Below are 15,573 nucleotides of genomic sequence, written 5' to 3'. Positions count from 1 at the left end.
TAAAGGCAGATATGCCATGATGTTTATACCTTAATTATTTAATAATAAGTATTTTTTTAATTTTAATAATAAAATAAATATTAATTATTATTATAGAAAACTTTATATAAATTAATAAATGCTTTATAAAATTACATTAAGCTAAAGTATAAAAATATTATATTATTAAATATAAAAAAGTATAGTTTAAACTTAAGAGTTAAAGAACTTTAAGCATATTATATATATAATTTATTAATTATATTTTACTTTTATTAATTTTTATTTTAATATAAACTTAGTAATTTAAAAGCTATTTTAGCTTAGAAAGGCTGGGATTTATATCCTTAATATTAATTATTTTAAAAAGCCTAATCTTCCTATTTTTAATAAATATATAAATCTTGCTTATAAGGCAGGATTTATATTAATTAATAATAATAATTCTTTAAATACTAAGTTTAAAGGGTTTATTTATAACCTTAATTAAAATATTATTGCTAAAACTCCGCTACTTAAATTTTCTAACTTTAATAATAATAAAGTAAGCTTTATAAAATCTTTTATTATAAAACTTTAGCAAAAACTTAAAGAAATCTCTTTATTAAATTAAGAAAAGTCTTAAAAATAAGCAAGGTTAAAAGAGATTTAAAGTTAATAAGAAAGTAATTTAAATTTAAAATATATTAATATTTTTCTTTATTATATAAATTAAATATATTATATTTAATTATTTATATAACTTTACTTTTAAAACATTTCTTTTATTTAATAAAGAAAGTATTATTCTTAATAATACTTTTATTAATAAAAAAGAGGATAAGTTGAATTTTCTATTTAAAATATATATATTATTTTTATATTATATAAAGTATAAAGATTAATATCTTATAAATATTTTAACTTAAAAATTAATAAAGACTTTATTAATAAAGAAGATAATAAGTAAGTATTTTTATATATATTCTTATATATATATATATACTTATAAGCTAATATTATTATAGGAGCCTTAATAAGGCTTCCCTTTTAACCTTAATTTATTAACCCTTAAAATAATTAATAGCTAGTCTTAATACTTAAATTTAAGAAATAAGAAAGGCTATGGAAAAGCAATCTTTTAAGTATACTTTAAATAAAAGTAATGTCTTTAGTAAGACATTCTTATTACGCAAACTTTAATAAAAGCACTTTAATAAAAAGCAGTAAGTAAAATATATATTAATATAAAGGTATAATTATTAATATTAATATTTAATAATAAGCTTAAAAAGGAAAAAGCTATGGATTATATTAATATATTTAATAATGTATAAGTTTATATATTTAAATATTATATTTAGATATATTAATATTTAAATATAGGTTTAAATTAAATAAAAAGGAGGATAATGCAAAGAAAGAGCTAGCCGCTTAAAATAAGTAAGTTTATATATCTAAATACTATATTTAAATATATTAATATTTAAATATAAGTTTAAATTAAACAAGGAAAAGGATAATATAAAGGAAGAGCCAGCTACCTAAGATAAGTAAGTTTATATATTTAAATACTATATTTAAATATATTAATATTTAAATATAGGTTTAAATTAAACGAAGAGGACGATAATGCAAAGGAAGAGCTAGCCGCCCAAGACAAGTAAGTTTATATATCTAAATACCATATTTAAATATATTAATATTTAAATATAGGTTTAAATTAAATAAGGAGGATAATAATGCGGAGAAAAAGCCAGCCGCCCAAGATAAGTAAGTTTATATATTTAAATACCATATTTAAATATATTAATATTTAAATATAAGTCTATTAAATAAAGCAGCCAAAGGGCTAAGAAACCATCCTTATAGTAAGTATTCTTTTAAAAATAAAAGCTTAAATATTAATAATTATATATTTAAGTTAAAAGATAAAGTTAAGGATAAGATTATTATCCCTATAATTAATTCTTATAAAAAGAAAAGGAAAAATTCCTATCCTACTTTTCCATAAAATTATTTATCTTAATTACATTATATAAATAAATAAAAGATTTTATAATTAACAAAGGTATATTATAAACTTTTATATTTAATATATTAAATTAATTATTATATAAAATATAAGGTGTAGTAATTAAGAAGCAATATAAACTTTATATATTAAGCTTTTTATATATAAAGCTTATTTTAGCTATATTTAAACTCTTAGCCTAAAAGCTACCCCTTATTATAAGTATTTATATCTTAAAGTATTTATATTATATATGCTAATATTTAAATATAAATAATATGCTTATTAAAATAAAAGGTTAATTATTATAATATTTAGCTTAATTTTAAAGATTATTAAGATATTATAAGTATAAGGTAGTTTATTTAAATTAAATTATTATCTTATAAAATACTTTCTATATATTACTTAAAGTTATAACTATATTTTTATATCTTATTATAATAACCTAGGGCTTAGCGGTTAATAGCTAAAGGCTTAAGGTATAAAAGGAAAAGACCTAGCCCTTAAAGAACCATTAAAAGGGCTAAGAATTAATCTTAATAACAACTAATACCTATAAATAACACTACTTTCATCTGCCCCTTAATGCTTATTATGCCTAGTAACTACGTACATTACACTTATATTTATATCTTTAAAAATATAAAATATTATATTTATATTTATATTTATATTTATATTTATATTTATATTTATATTTATATTTATATTTATATTTATATTTATATTTATATTTATATTTATATTTATATTTATATTTATATTTATATTTATATTTATATTTATATTTATATTTATATTTATATTTATATTTATATTTATATATATATATATATATATAAATAAATAAAAACATATATATATAAAAGAAAGATAAACCCTTTTAAATCTTTATTTTCCTTTTTACATAAAACTTAATAAAAAATACAAGTATATATAATAAAAATAAGTAATTTATTATTTATTTATAAATCTAAAATAATTAATAAGATACTTAATAGGATACTTAATAAAATAACTAATAAAATATTATATTAAATATTTAATATAATATTTATTAATTTATTTATTTATTTATTTATTTATTTATTTATTTATTTATTTATTTATTTATATTTTATATTCTTTTTAATTGTTTTAATTATAAGAATATAAATTACTTATATTTAAATTTAAATATAAATATAAATATAAATATAAATAAAGATATAAAATATTATATTAATATTTATATTTATATTTTATATTCTTCTTATATTTATATTTATATTTATATTTATATTTCAATTTTATATTAATATTTATATTTAATTATTAATAATTAAATAAAGATAATAAATCCTTAATAATAAAATAATATTTATATTAATAATTAAAACTTTATTATATTTAATTATATATATAATATATTATAATATAATATATATTAAAAAGATTAAAAAAGTAAAAAAGTAAAAAAATTAAAAAATAAAAAGAATTTTACTTCTTAAGCTATATTTATAAAAAAGCCAACTTTAATATATTTATTTAAAATTAACTTAATAAATAACTTAATATAAATAATAATTAGCAGCACTTATATTTCCAAGGCTTTAAGTTTAACTTATTAATAAATAAATTTAAAAAAAAGAGAATTTTAAAATATTACTTAAACCTAAGATTATATACTTTATTAATCTTAATTTAATTAAAAATAACTTAATTATTTAAAAATATAAGATAAAGATAAATAATGCAATTATTATTTAAAATCTTATAATTAATATAATTAATATAGTTAATAAAAAGCATATAAGTATAATTTTAATTTATTAATAATATAATTTTAATAAAAAATAAAAGGCTATCCTTAAAAAGCTTGCTAAAATAAATAGCAATAATATCCACGTTTATCTTTATAATGAATTTATAAGCAGGGTTAATTTAATAAAGATTATTTAGGAGAATTTAATAATGCTATATGGAGTTTTAATCGCCTTATATAGAACGAAAGTTAATAAGAAATGCTATTATTGCAAAAGTTATAAATATAAGAGAGATTTAATTTATAAATGCATTAAGGTTTTCGGCATAAAGGAGATGGGTTGTGCTTAATATTAATATAAATGCTAAGATTCTTACATAGCTTAAAGTAGCTGTATAAAAATATTAAAATAAATTTATTAATATGAATTAAAAATTAATTGCAATAATTTAATAACAATTCTTTTTTTAATATTTAAATATAAAACAAGGTTAATTAATATTTAAATATAAAACAAGGTTAGTTAACATTTAAATATTATATTTAGATGTTAAGTAAGGTATAGGGATTAAGGTTACTTAACCGCATACCTCTGTTGGGGACGAAGCGAGCAAATCAGGCCCGGATCAGGTTGACAGCCCCTGAAGGGTCTGTGTGTCAGGGAGTCAAGCTTCTGTTTAAGGTTGCAGGGCCCGTCCACTACGACTTGAGCCTCATCCCTGGTGACGACCTGGGACGACGGCAGGCGAATCTCATCTTTTTTCCTCCAATCCAAAGTCCACATTTCAGCCGAATATAACTCCTGTTAAGATGAAAGGTGCAGACTGCAACACATAGCACGAGCCGTCGGCTTGTGGGGGTACGAAAGCCACAAGACCACCCAATCATCTTACACGCATGACCCTCTCGCAACAGGAAAGGCACTGCGGCATTGTATGGAACAAGGCTGCATCCAATCATAGACTCGTAGCTTTCCTGGTTGGTCTAACGTAGTGATATAGTGTAGTGCCAACGGGAATGGCTCTTGCCGAGCATGCTTATTACTGTCATTATAACTCTGCCAGGTCAACCTTCCTGCGTCGATCAAATCAATCTGCTCTGCTTACCCCGCAGTTTTGGAGATCCTACTGTACGTGCGGACCGGCCGGGTGCTCACAGTGGTACAGGATGCACCTCCGGGATCAGCAACGTCATGCCGAGGAACGGCATGCATGCTGGAACATTGTTTGCACAACAAACACGTCTTGTAAGACGACAAGACGATACCATCACCACTGTCTTGGAGGAGAACCGTCCATTGGCATTGTAGCCGAGAATCAATTCAGGACTCACCTCTATCTGCTGAGTCCGAACTGCTGTGACATGGCTGTGGGTTCCAGGATCGACCGCCGTTGGGGTAGGCATCGTGCCTATGCCGTAGCTTACCGCACCGGCAAACCCCGCCCTCATCTAGATATCTCAACAATGCCGAGGCATCGGCCTCCAAGTGCCTATCTATATTGCCCATTCCTGCAGACAATAGACAGTATTAGTCCCGTCACCACTTTCCTCTCTCATGACAGTGCGCTTGTGCCGCCAAAATGCCTCACAAGTCACTCTACGCCGACGTCTCCATCCCGGACGTCGACATCTTCACCCTCCTGTTCTCGCGGCCCTCGAGGCCCTTCCCCGACATCAAGGAGCTGCTCACCGACGGCGAGCTCCCTTCCCGCTCCTACACCCTCGCCCAGCTGCGCAACGCCGCCACCGATTTCGGCAAGGGGCTCAAGGCCCTCTGGCAGTGGAAGCGCGGCGACGTCCTCGCCTTCTACACCCCGAATGACGTCGACACCCCGGCCCTGACCTGCGGCGTCCTCTGGGCCGGCGGCTGCGCCTCGCCCGCCAACCCGCTCTACACCCTCGACGAGCTGACCTTCCAGCTCACCAACAGCGGCGCCAGGGGCCTCGTCACCCAGCTGCCCTTCCTGCCCATCGCAAGGCAGGCCGCGGCGCGCGCGGGCATCCCCGAGGACAGGATCATCCTGCTGGGCCGGGAGGGTGACCCGGAGGGCAAGCTCAGGCACTGGAGCAGCATCAAGCCTACGGCGTACTGCAGCCGCTACGCGAAGACCAAGGTGCGGCCTAAGAAGGACCTGGCCTTCCTCGTCTACAGCTCCGGGACGACGGGCCTCCCCAAGGGAGTGTGCCTCACGCACCATAATGTTATTTCCAACCTGCTCCAGATGGAGCCTCTGGAAGGCCTCTACCTGAAGCCGTACGGCGGGCCTGGGGATAGGGGTGATCGCCTGCTGGGTGTGATCCCTTTCTTCCACATTTATGTACGTTTATCCCTGAGTGAGAAGATAGTGAGCTCTCAACGGACTGCCCGGACTAACAGAACGTGACAGGGCCTAGTAAATAACGTTTTTATGAGCATATACTCTGGATGGCAATTAGTAGTCCTCTCGCGCTTTGACCTCGAGAAGGCCTGCCGGGTCATCCAGGACTTTAAACTCACATTTGCCTACATCCCGCCCCCGGTGGTCTTAGCCCTCAGCAAGGAAGCAGTGGTGGACAAATACGACTTGTCGTCACTGAAGCTCCTCCACTGCGGCGCGGCACCAATCACCAGCGACCTGATCGAGATGGTCTGGAAGCGCCTGAAGGTGCCCGTGAAGCAGGGCTACGGGCTGTCCGAGGCCAGCCCCGTATCCCACGTCCAGCCGCCGGACGAGTGGGCCAAGTTCATGACCTCGGTTGGCAAGCTAGTGCCGAACATGGAGTCGAAGATTGTCGATACCGAGGGCCATGAGGTGGCGCTCGGTGAGGTATGTGGCCTGCGGGCTCTCGCTGAAACTCATGTGCTCAGGATACTGACACAAGTTCATGACCATCACAGCCAGGTGAACTCTGGCTCAAGGGCCCAAACGTATTTGGAGGTTATCTGAACAATTCTGAAAAGACTAAAGACGCCTTCTCAACAGACGGCTGGCTTAAAACAGGCGACGTTTTCCAAATGGACAAATATGGCAACTACTACTGTGTCGATCGGCTAAAGGAACTGATCAAATACAGTGAGCACATTCCCCTCCCATTGTTACTGCGGATTTGGCAGCAGGGAACTGACCCAAAATTCCATCAGAGGGCTTCCAAGTCGCCCCAGCCGAGCTGGAGGGCCTGGTAGTAGGCCACCCGGACGTCGCAGATGCATGCGTCATCGGCATCTACGACCCGGGCCAGGCGACGGAGCTGCCGCGCGCCTACGTGACGCTCAAGGCCGGGGTCACACAGGATGCGGCCAAGGCGAAGGAGATCGCAGACTGGATGTCGGCCAAGACGGCTCCTCACAAGAGGCTTCGTGGCGGTGTGTACTTTATCGACGTGGTGCCTAAGTCCCCGAGCGGCAAGATACTGAGGAGGGTGCTGCGGGATAAGATCAAGCAGGATGAGAGGCAGGCTGGTCCGAAGTTGTAGGGCATAACTTATAACTTATAGATTAGAGTGGCTGCGTTGACTTCCCAACGTCAGAAAGACTTCCATCCCTCCATCAACACCCCTCCGCTGTTGTATCTGTTAAGCCCTGCAAAAAGATGGGTTCCCTTAGCTTGGCGGTGATGATAGATGCTGGTTGGCATATATTCTTGTTTATTGTACAGCAGTCAAGCGACATTGCTTGCTATGCATGATATCCGAATAACCTGTCTAGTATTCAACAACCGGTCCCATCCCATCAAACCAATCTTTCCGCCTCCTCCAGCAACTTCTCAACGCTGAACCTAGAGTCGCCCTTCCCGAACCACTCGAGCAGCTTCTTCCTCTCCTCGGCCCTCTCCTTCCCCAGCGCGTCGTTCTTCTCGCCGTCCCACCCGCCGTAGAACCGCTGCAGGCACATGACCAGCCACCTCGCGTCGTCGGGCTTGACCCCGCGGTCCGCCACGACGCTGCCCTGCATGAGCACGACGCGCTTGTCGGCGACGAGGTCCAGGTGGTGCGTGACGGTGGTGTGCGGCACCGCGAACTCCCCGCGCGCCTTGTACTCGGCCAGCTGCGTGAAGAGAACCGTGCTCGTCCGCGTGGCCGGGTCGAACGTCCACTGCAGGAAGTGCATCTCGGCCCCCTGCTCCGGGTGCGGCAGCGGCAGCACGAACTGCGGGTGCCGGCGGGCCTCGGCCTCCATCGCCTCGTACGTGTGCTGCGGCACCACCGCGCACAGCGCCTGCGGGCTGCTCGCGTGCCGAAGCCGCCAGATCGCCGTCAGCTCCGGCACGGGGAGCTCGCGCGCCTTGGGGAGGTCCAGGATCTGGTCGAGGCTCTTGACGCCTGAGTTTGTGGGGTAGCTCGTGGGATGTGCTGTCTGGTGCGCCGCGGCGGCCTCGGGGGTTAATTGGGCTCGGGGAGGAGTGGTGGTGGTGTCGGCGCTGGTAGGATTGGTGGGAGCTGGTGGCTCGTCCAGGGGAGGGATGCCCGGTATTGTGGCATCCTTCTTTCGAATCTCTTGAATTTTGTCGGCATATGCCTTCTTCAGGTCCTGAATGTCTGCATGGCCCTCCTCGCGGGCCTTTGTGTCGAGCTTGTTGCGGTACTTCTCGAGGACGTTGCGGGACGCCTGTGTGGTCGCGAGGAATCGCACATCATGGACCTGTGCCCAGCGGCGCTGGTTGGAGGCGCGCAGGGAGCGCAGTTGGCTGCCGAATAGGTTTCGAAGCGCTGGTATTCTTGTTGAGGCCATTTCCGTCCCCGGATCGAATCGATTCAACCAAGAGGGCAAAGGGGGAGAGACTTGGTTGCTGAACTCGATCTTCAATTGCGCAGACTGACGTCAAACTTGTTTGATTACGTAAGCACACGAAAGGCCCACCTGAAGCTCCATGGCCCACTGGAGCTCTCTCTCAAGTCACCAACACAAGATCAACCGCTGCCAGAGGATATCTAATTATCTTAGCAACCTCTCGAAACTGATGAAGCCTTGTTCTGTTGCAGAGTCAACCCAAAGAGCATCAGGACCGCGGAAAAGAGCAGGGAGAATGTAATATTTGCACGGCATCATATCAGTGTCAAGCTGCTCCAGTCCCCAAGATCCTTCACCGCGAAACGAGTCTAGCTGATTTTGGGGAAAGGCATGTCGCATACTTAGCTGTGAAAATACGAGCACATGTGGGTTGAACTGTGGGTAACGGCATGGTACACTTCGGCCTACACTACACCTCTCCCCGGCAGTATGTTCTGCGTCTTCACTTGGCGAATAGCTTCAACAAAGGGCCAGGAAGGATGCGGCCAACGGTCCTTCGAACGAGCAGCCGCTCTGGAGCCTTCTTCTCACTGAAGCCATAGGCAATACCAGACCGTCGCGGGCGTTTGGCTTCTTCGATCTTCCGCAGTATCGCAAAGAAAGCCTCGTTGGCACCGTCACTGAAAGCAGCACCGCTGCCAGTGTCTACCTCAAAGAGCTCACAACCCCAGCTCTCCGCAAGCATCGCAGCCTCCGCTCTAACGGATGCTGCAGGGACTCGGTCTTGAGCTTTCGAGTCGGCTGGCCCCTCCTTCACGTCATCCTCCCGGCGGCGCAAATGCTCATCCACGTTCCCAATCAGAATTACCGGCGTGGAACCTCGCCCATTTCCATCGCCAACGAGGCCCAGGGCTGCCGCTGCGTGCTCCACAGCGTCAAACATCTCTTTGACCAGTTCAAGTGTCTCCCGCGACGACATGTTGAAGACGAACACGAAGCCGTGCGCGTACTTGACATGGTACTCCAGCATGGGCGCGCTCCGATGCCAGGATGGAGGCGCGTCCATCAGCTCGATGCCCGTGAGACTAGTTGATTGTCTCGTTCGGACACTCCGTTCCGCCGAGGGCACTGAAGAAGTATTGCCATCGGTGCGGATTGAGGGGCTCGAGACCAACCGGGTCGCGCGCAAGATCCTGTCCCGGGCGGTAGAAGAGTCCTCGTCTCCGCTGATCAAGACGGCACATTTGTCAGACCCCTGATTGGAAGGGTAGATGTAATGGGCATTTGGAAGCTGTGGTCCAGTCGCTATATACCCCAGGTCAATCTGCTTGTCTCCTGGGCCCGAGATCACCAGTCTATTCACTCACGCTGGGTCCTCGATGACATCTCCTGTGGCCGTGACCCTCAGGAAGGCTTTTGGCTGAGTAAAACGATGCGCGGTACGAGGTGTGATAAATCGTGAAACTCGATGAAGTTGGAACACAACCACTGCAGGAGGATGACCCAGGTCTTCGAAGGCCCTCGCCTTGGGTTGCTGCTAAACAGGGGAGTAGATGTTCCCGCTGCGGTCCTACTAACTGAAAGCAGCGACGATTGCTGACAGCATCATAACACCACGGAAGTAACGTCACCACCAAACATCGCGCTGCTGAGTATTGACTGCGCTACCCAAAGTGCACCTGTTCACTGAAGCAAGCCTCGCATTACTCATTAACCAATAGCCTGTACTTTGTCATTATATGTGTTCTTAGGAAACCATGGCCTGCAAGGGTAAACATCATCGCGTACTAGTACCAGCTAAACCAAACAGATAGATGTACCGCACTCAGCTCTTTCAGACATCTTTGCCTCTCTCCTCAGCAAATCGCAGGAACTCGTCGTCCGTCTGAAGCCTCGGATAACAGCTCTCCTCCAGCCCAAGGCAAATCTCCAGACCCTCGTCCGGGTTGCCCTTGGTCGTCCTCGTCGGCAGCACAAAGAAGAATCCCTCAAACTGTGGGTGCGGCCACCTCAGCGCCGCGGGCCTCCCGAAGCCGAAGTCGTGCACCTGGTATGACTTCATCGTGTGCCAGTCGAAGGCCATGCAGTCCAGTCCCAGCACCCAATGCATATCCAACTCGACCCACCGCAGGTCCGGGCTCGAGCCCGCCCACCTGATGAGGTCGGCCACGTACGACGGCGTCACCTGGTTTGTGGCGGCGCGCACTGTGCGGGCCAGGAGCGGCAGCGCCGAGCCCAGGTCCGGCGAGAGGACGTCCGTGACGGCCAACTCGGGGGACTGAGGCAGCGTGACGGCGACGCCGATGTAATTATCCGGGATGGGAGGGTCGGTCCGCCCCCGCGCGTTGACGGCGTGGATGGCCTTGGACGGCGCGGCCGCGTCGGGCTTGAGAAGCGGCTGTTTGGCTCGCACGATTGCGCGCCACAGGATCGCGAGGAGCGCGTCGTATGTCGACACCCAGCTTGGGCCGCCGCCGTCCTGCGCCGTGGCGCTGGCGAGCGCCTTGAGCTCCTTCAGCTTGCTATTTGGTACGTGCCATATCCGCGTCTTGACAACTGGCATCTCGAAGTCTGCTGGCGGTGGCGCTGGGGGCCCGTCGCGGGCCTTGTACGTGGGAAACTTGTCGCCGAGCTTCTTCAGCTCCTCTGGTGAGGTGACGGGCGTGGACTTGAGGCTTAGGAGGTTCCGGTCCGGCATTGCGGCTGTATTGATGGTGCCGTTTGCCGTGCCGTTGAAGACGGCGTACGAGTTGCGTGACCAGCTTGTCAGCAGCATCTCGCAGCCCATTCCGTCACAGACCTGGTGGGTAACCGCCAGCGCTAGGATGATACCTCCCTCGATGAATGTAACTTGGAAGGCACAGACAGCTGGGCCGTCTGTTGAGATTTCCTGGGCTGGGACCGGGAATGTCCCGACCACAGATGACGGGAGCACCTTGCCTGCATCAAGAAGGTGGACAGGGAAGTCGTGCTTGTCGAGGGTTGCGAAGGACTCGATGTCGCTCGCGCCATCCGACCCAGGCTCCTTGATAGCCAAGGCCACGGAGGAGGCTGGCGTCCTCTTCACGACGACTCTCTTTGTCTCATTGTCAAAGTGCAACGAGCCCACCAAGATCGGGTACTCAGCAAGGGTTCGGGAGAGACCTTCGGTCAGGTTGTCGAGGATTTGCTGCTTGTCTGCGTCTGGCTTCAGGGAAAAGACCTCGATCATATGCACGTAGAGCTTAGGCTCGATGACGTCCAGGTCTGCCAGTTGAACTACCTCATCTTGCTTGTTGCCATGTGGCTGCACCCTGGTCTCTCGGAGGGCAGCCATGAGGAGAGATCGAATTGCTTGCCTCCAGGTCCAAACAAGGAGGGCTAATTCACGACGAAAATGAGAAAAAGGTGACGTATCACCGCGCAATTTGCGACTTGTTTGGGCATGACAAAGTCTTTATCGAATCCAACATGTGCCCTGAGACTTCCATGCAACGTGTGGGTCTTGAATCCTTAGATGGAGATGCCGCGGCTGTTTCTTGGTCGCCTGGTCAGGAGAGTGTGGGCAAATGGAGATCACGTCCGTTGGTGAGAATCTTCCCTCTTGAAACTTGCTCCACATAACTGCCGTCTTCTACAGCTCCTTGAAGTCTGATTAGAGAGTCTTCCGTGTCTGTTGGTGAAGGGACGGATAGGGGAGCATCCCCGGTGGATACAAGCGGGCCCTACTGCTCCAGTACCGGGCCTGTTGGTGAGAGAGAGCCACGGGGTTGCTGCCCGGAGTGGGTATAGGCGGACCTGCATGTGAACGGTCACAATACATCAACTGTGAAATAGAATCAATCGGGCCATCAGTTTTCATCTGCTGTCGGATGACACGGTGTGAGAAGACAGCTGTGGGACAAAGATCACTTATGCCTCGGATAAGATAAGACCACTCTGTCTCTGTGTTCTTTCTGTCTAGAAGAGTGTGTTATGCCTTGCACGATTTCATGGACCCATGGCAGATATCAGAGGCATCGAGTTGGGTGTGAATTCTCAGTTGAAATAATCGGGATGGGAAACTTGATTTGAAAAGTCCATTCGGTACTACAAATGAACCCTGTAGCCGGCCCCGTACCCGTGGCCTACAAAATATGGAGCTCCCGATATTCCTTGTCGGCCCAGACCCTTAGAGGTTCTGTTGTAGACTACATACAGTACATAACACATGTGACAGTGGCCTAACGTCAGGAGAAAATAGCCAGCAATATTGTACCGCACCAGGGTTATGATCCGTCAACCTCGCTCCCATATGAAGATCCATTGGGGTGCGACATGCTTCTACGGAGGAAGGCACCGGGGTGCCTCCCACTAGATCTGTATAAGTTCTTCTGGGCCCTTTTTTTACCCATCTATCTTCACAAGCAGGTCCGCCCCCAACTCAAGACTCTTATGAGGCCATGGCGGGCTTCGTGGATCCTAGCGCCAGACTCGTCCAACCCGAAGGCATTGCTTTGGCAATAGTTGTCGTTTCTCCGATCTTTCTGTTCTTTTCCATCTTAGCAGTGGCTGCTCGCATATATGTGAGGGTCACGGAGAAGGTGACGTCTAAAGACGACTACCTGCTGCTAGGGAGCCTGGTAAATGCATTTGTTTTCTTACTTCCTGTGATCCTGGCACATCTTGGCCTGTTGACAAAGTCGTAAAGCATGGTCCATGACTGATCAACATCATTACATCTTCTACGTTCAACCTAGGTTTGAACACATCTAATATCATCACAGATATTCTACATCCCCGACACAGCGATCGCCATCCATGCCGCCACCGTAGGAGTCGGCACAGTCAACGCTCGCCTCAACGCGTGGATGCAAACCCAAGCGATGAAGTGGTATACGATCTGGATATTGATATATGTCATCGGGCTGGCGCTCCTCAAATCATCTATTTGCATGATGATATGGAGAATCGCTAGCGTCCGGCGCGGCATGCGCATGACCTTGATCTTTCTTCTGTCCCTCGTGTGGGCTTCTTTCTTCGTCACCTTCATCGGCGTGCTGCTCTATTGCTCCCCCGTCGAGGCCAACTGGGAGACCCATCTCGTACTGGAAGGCAAGGCACGCTGCGGAAGTATTGCGGCCATGATCGGCTTGAGTCATACAGCTACGGTGACTACGATCATCACGGACATTGGATGTGCGATGCTTCCTGGAGTGCTCCTTTGGAAGACACAAATGAAATCTCAGGCTAAGCTTGAGGTTTTTGCTCTGATGTCGGTAGCGTCTATGTAAGTCTATATTTCATACGTTCTTTGCCTCCTTGTTGATCCAGGCATGTCGTCCCATATGCAAAAGCCAACAAGAGCCTTGACACTGAACACCTGTCTAACCAATAATATCACCTTGACAGGGCCTCTATCAGCACTATAGCACGTGCTCCTTTCATTTCCCGGTATGAGAAGCCCGAGGAAGATCTGAAGTGTAAGTGTATCATGAACTTAATACCTAAAAAACGTTTCAACTTTACCTGACAAGGCAATGCTAGATTATATCGGCTTCATCGTTCTATTCTCCAACATAGAAACTGGAGTCGGCTGTGTCGCCTCATGCCTACCCGCTATGCGACGCCTTTACATGCGCATCACCAAGAAGGAGACTTCAGAGAACAAGAGTTCCAATCCACAAGGGACCGGTTCGGGGATTATTACCATCGGTGGCGGCGGAGGCGGGTCCTCAAGCCGGGGCCGCAAGCAGAGGGGCATGTTTGCCAGCGCCGCCGACCGGAGTGTCGATATTAACACGGTTCAGGCCACCGGCGGTGCCGAAGGGGGCGACTGGGAGCAGCTGCATGATGGCGACTCGGACGAGGTTCCGTTGTCGCCCTGGAAGAAGCCCGCACAAGGCATCAGGATGGATTGTGGCTCTGCTGTAGAACTTGAGCCGGTGGAGCGGGGCGAAGCTAGAACAAATTAGAAACCAATATATATATAGATAGATACCCACATCGAGATGAAATTGCGACTTCGGTTGGATGCCTTCAATGTTGTAGTTTTAGCGTCTGGTTCAACTCAAATCTTTGCTGATAACGATTGCTCTGACAATTGCAACATTTAGACCCTACAGTAGTTCTATCGCTATCCTGAGACGCGCATAGGATTGAGAGACAGTAGCAAGGCTTGAGCAATGCTTGGCTGTGGTGTTATCTGCAGTGCACATGCTTACAAATATTTTGATACTGTTGGGGAATTGGTAAGCATGTCATTCGGAGGAGAGAGAGGGGCCGTTGATTACCCAGGTACCGCGGTAGGATCACGGAGTACATCGTGGAAAGAGCAGAAGACTCGGGTTACTCGTCCAAGCTCCTGGGAACGCTGCCGACCGTGAATGCTCCGATGTATCCGACCAGCCGAGAATGGGTCTCCGGAACTGATTTGCATCATTGGCAGATGAGATCGTCAACGAAAATTTCGCGGTTTTGACGTAGTCTTTCGTCTTCGTTGTGACGGGGTCATTTTCCGACGATGTATGAGCATCCACAGACTCGACAGCCGCTTGTTATTCTCACCCGCAGTCAAGCCGTACTAGTAGCCCTCCTCGAGACGCGCTTCATCAGCTCGGCCGGCCAAGACTCAGCCGCCGAACGTCAGCAGGGCGGAAAGACCAAAAAGGACTATTGTCGGTACATGACCAATGTCTTGATCTTGCACGCACAGGCTAAGCGGTTAAGAAGCAAGTGCATGGGCCAGGTACCTGAGATGGGATGTGGCACGCGAACGCCGCAGGAGTGTCGCTTGGTTTCCCACATCGAGCCAGCAGGATCGTGTCACTGTCGATCCAGGACTAGTCCCGGTGGGCCGGGCCGTGCTTGCAGCAAGATCCTCGTGGAAGATGCCGTGGAATCTGGGGGGGGATGCAAGATCCCTGAGATCCTCCTCACGTCCTAAGGCCTTGGATCTTCTGGAAATCTTCTGGAAGGGGCAGTGCCGGGCCTCGTCAAGGGCCCCGGGGCGCACGGGGAAGTGCGGGGAACGAGGATGCCAACACCAGGCTCCGGTGCACGCTACTGCGTGGGACATGACAAGGCGTTTCAATGGGACGGAGGGTGGGATCAAGCGTGCCTGGACCCGATGAGCCTCCATTCTTAATTAGACGGCAACTCCTTCTCCCTGGACCGTTGACGGCGGAT

The 15,573-nt window shown here is 44.5% G+C and overlaps 4 protein-coding genes across 4 annotated transcripts; 2 read left to right on the top strand and 2 right to left on the bottom strand.

The window, feature by feature from the left end:
- Window positions 1-5,299: 5,299 nt before the first annotated feature.
- Window positions 5,300-7,172, top strand: INS49_008212 (uncharacterized protein; the record flags this gene model as incomplete). The annotated part of the gene is made up of 4 exons (XM_043168957.1): window positions 5,300-6,037; window positions 6,107-6,526; window positions 6,598-6,772; window positions 6,841-7,172. 4 exons carry the CDS (start codon window positions 5,300-5,302, stop codon window positions 7,170-7,172), a joined length of 1,665 nt encoding a protein of 554 aa, XP_043026637.1.
- Window positions 7,173-7,428: 256 nt separating this feature from the next.
- Window positions 7,429-8,427, bottom strand: INS49_008211 (uncharacterized protein; the record flags this gene model as incomplete). Its single annotated transcript, XM_043168956.1, has 1 exon — window positions 7,429-8,427. The coding sequence occupies one exon, from the start codon at window positions 8,425-8,427 to the stop codon at window positions 7,429-7,431; it is 999 nt and encodes a 332-aa protein (XP_043026636.1).
- A 502-nt stretch (window positions 8,428-8,929) lies between these two features.
- On the bottom strand, window positions 8,930-11,743 carry INS49_008210 (uncharacterized protein; the record flags this gene model as incomplete). Its single annotated transcript, XM_043168955.1, has 3 exons — window positions 8,930-9,653; window positions 9,795-9,840; window positions 10,363-11,743. 3 exons carry the CDS (start codon window positions 11,741-11,743, stop codon window positions 8,930-8,932), a joined length of 2,151 nt encoding a protein of 716 aa, XP_043026635.1.
- Window positions 11,744-12,848: 1,105 nt separating this feature from the next.
- Window positions 12,849-14,360, top strand: INS49_008209 (uncharacterized protein; the record flags this gene model as incomplete). Its single annotated transcript, XM_043168954.1, has 5 exons — window positions 12,849-13,028; window positions 13,173-13,542; window positions 13,669-13,675; window positions 13,798-13,868; window positions 13,933-14,360. The coding sequence occupies 5 exons, from the start codon at window positions 12,849-12,851 to the stop codon at window positions 14,358-14,360; spliced, it is 1,056 nt and encodes a 351-aa protein (XP_043026634.1).
- Between the last annotated feature and the right edge of the window lie 1,213 nt (window positions 14,361-15,573).

The sequence above is a fragment of the Diaporthe citri genome (assembly GCF_014595645.1).
Source record: "Diaporthe citri strain NFHF-8-4 chromosome Unknown scaffold_3, whole genome shotgun sequence".
NCBI classification, from domain to species: Eukaryota; Fungi; Ascomycota; class Sordariomycetes; order Diaporthales; family Diaporthaceae; genus Diaporthe; species Diaporthe citri.
This window is presented reverse-complemented; position numbering and strand designations above follow the sequence as displayed.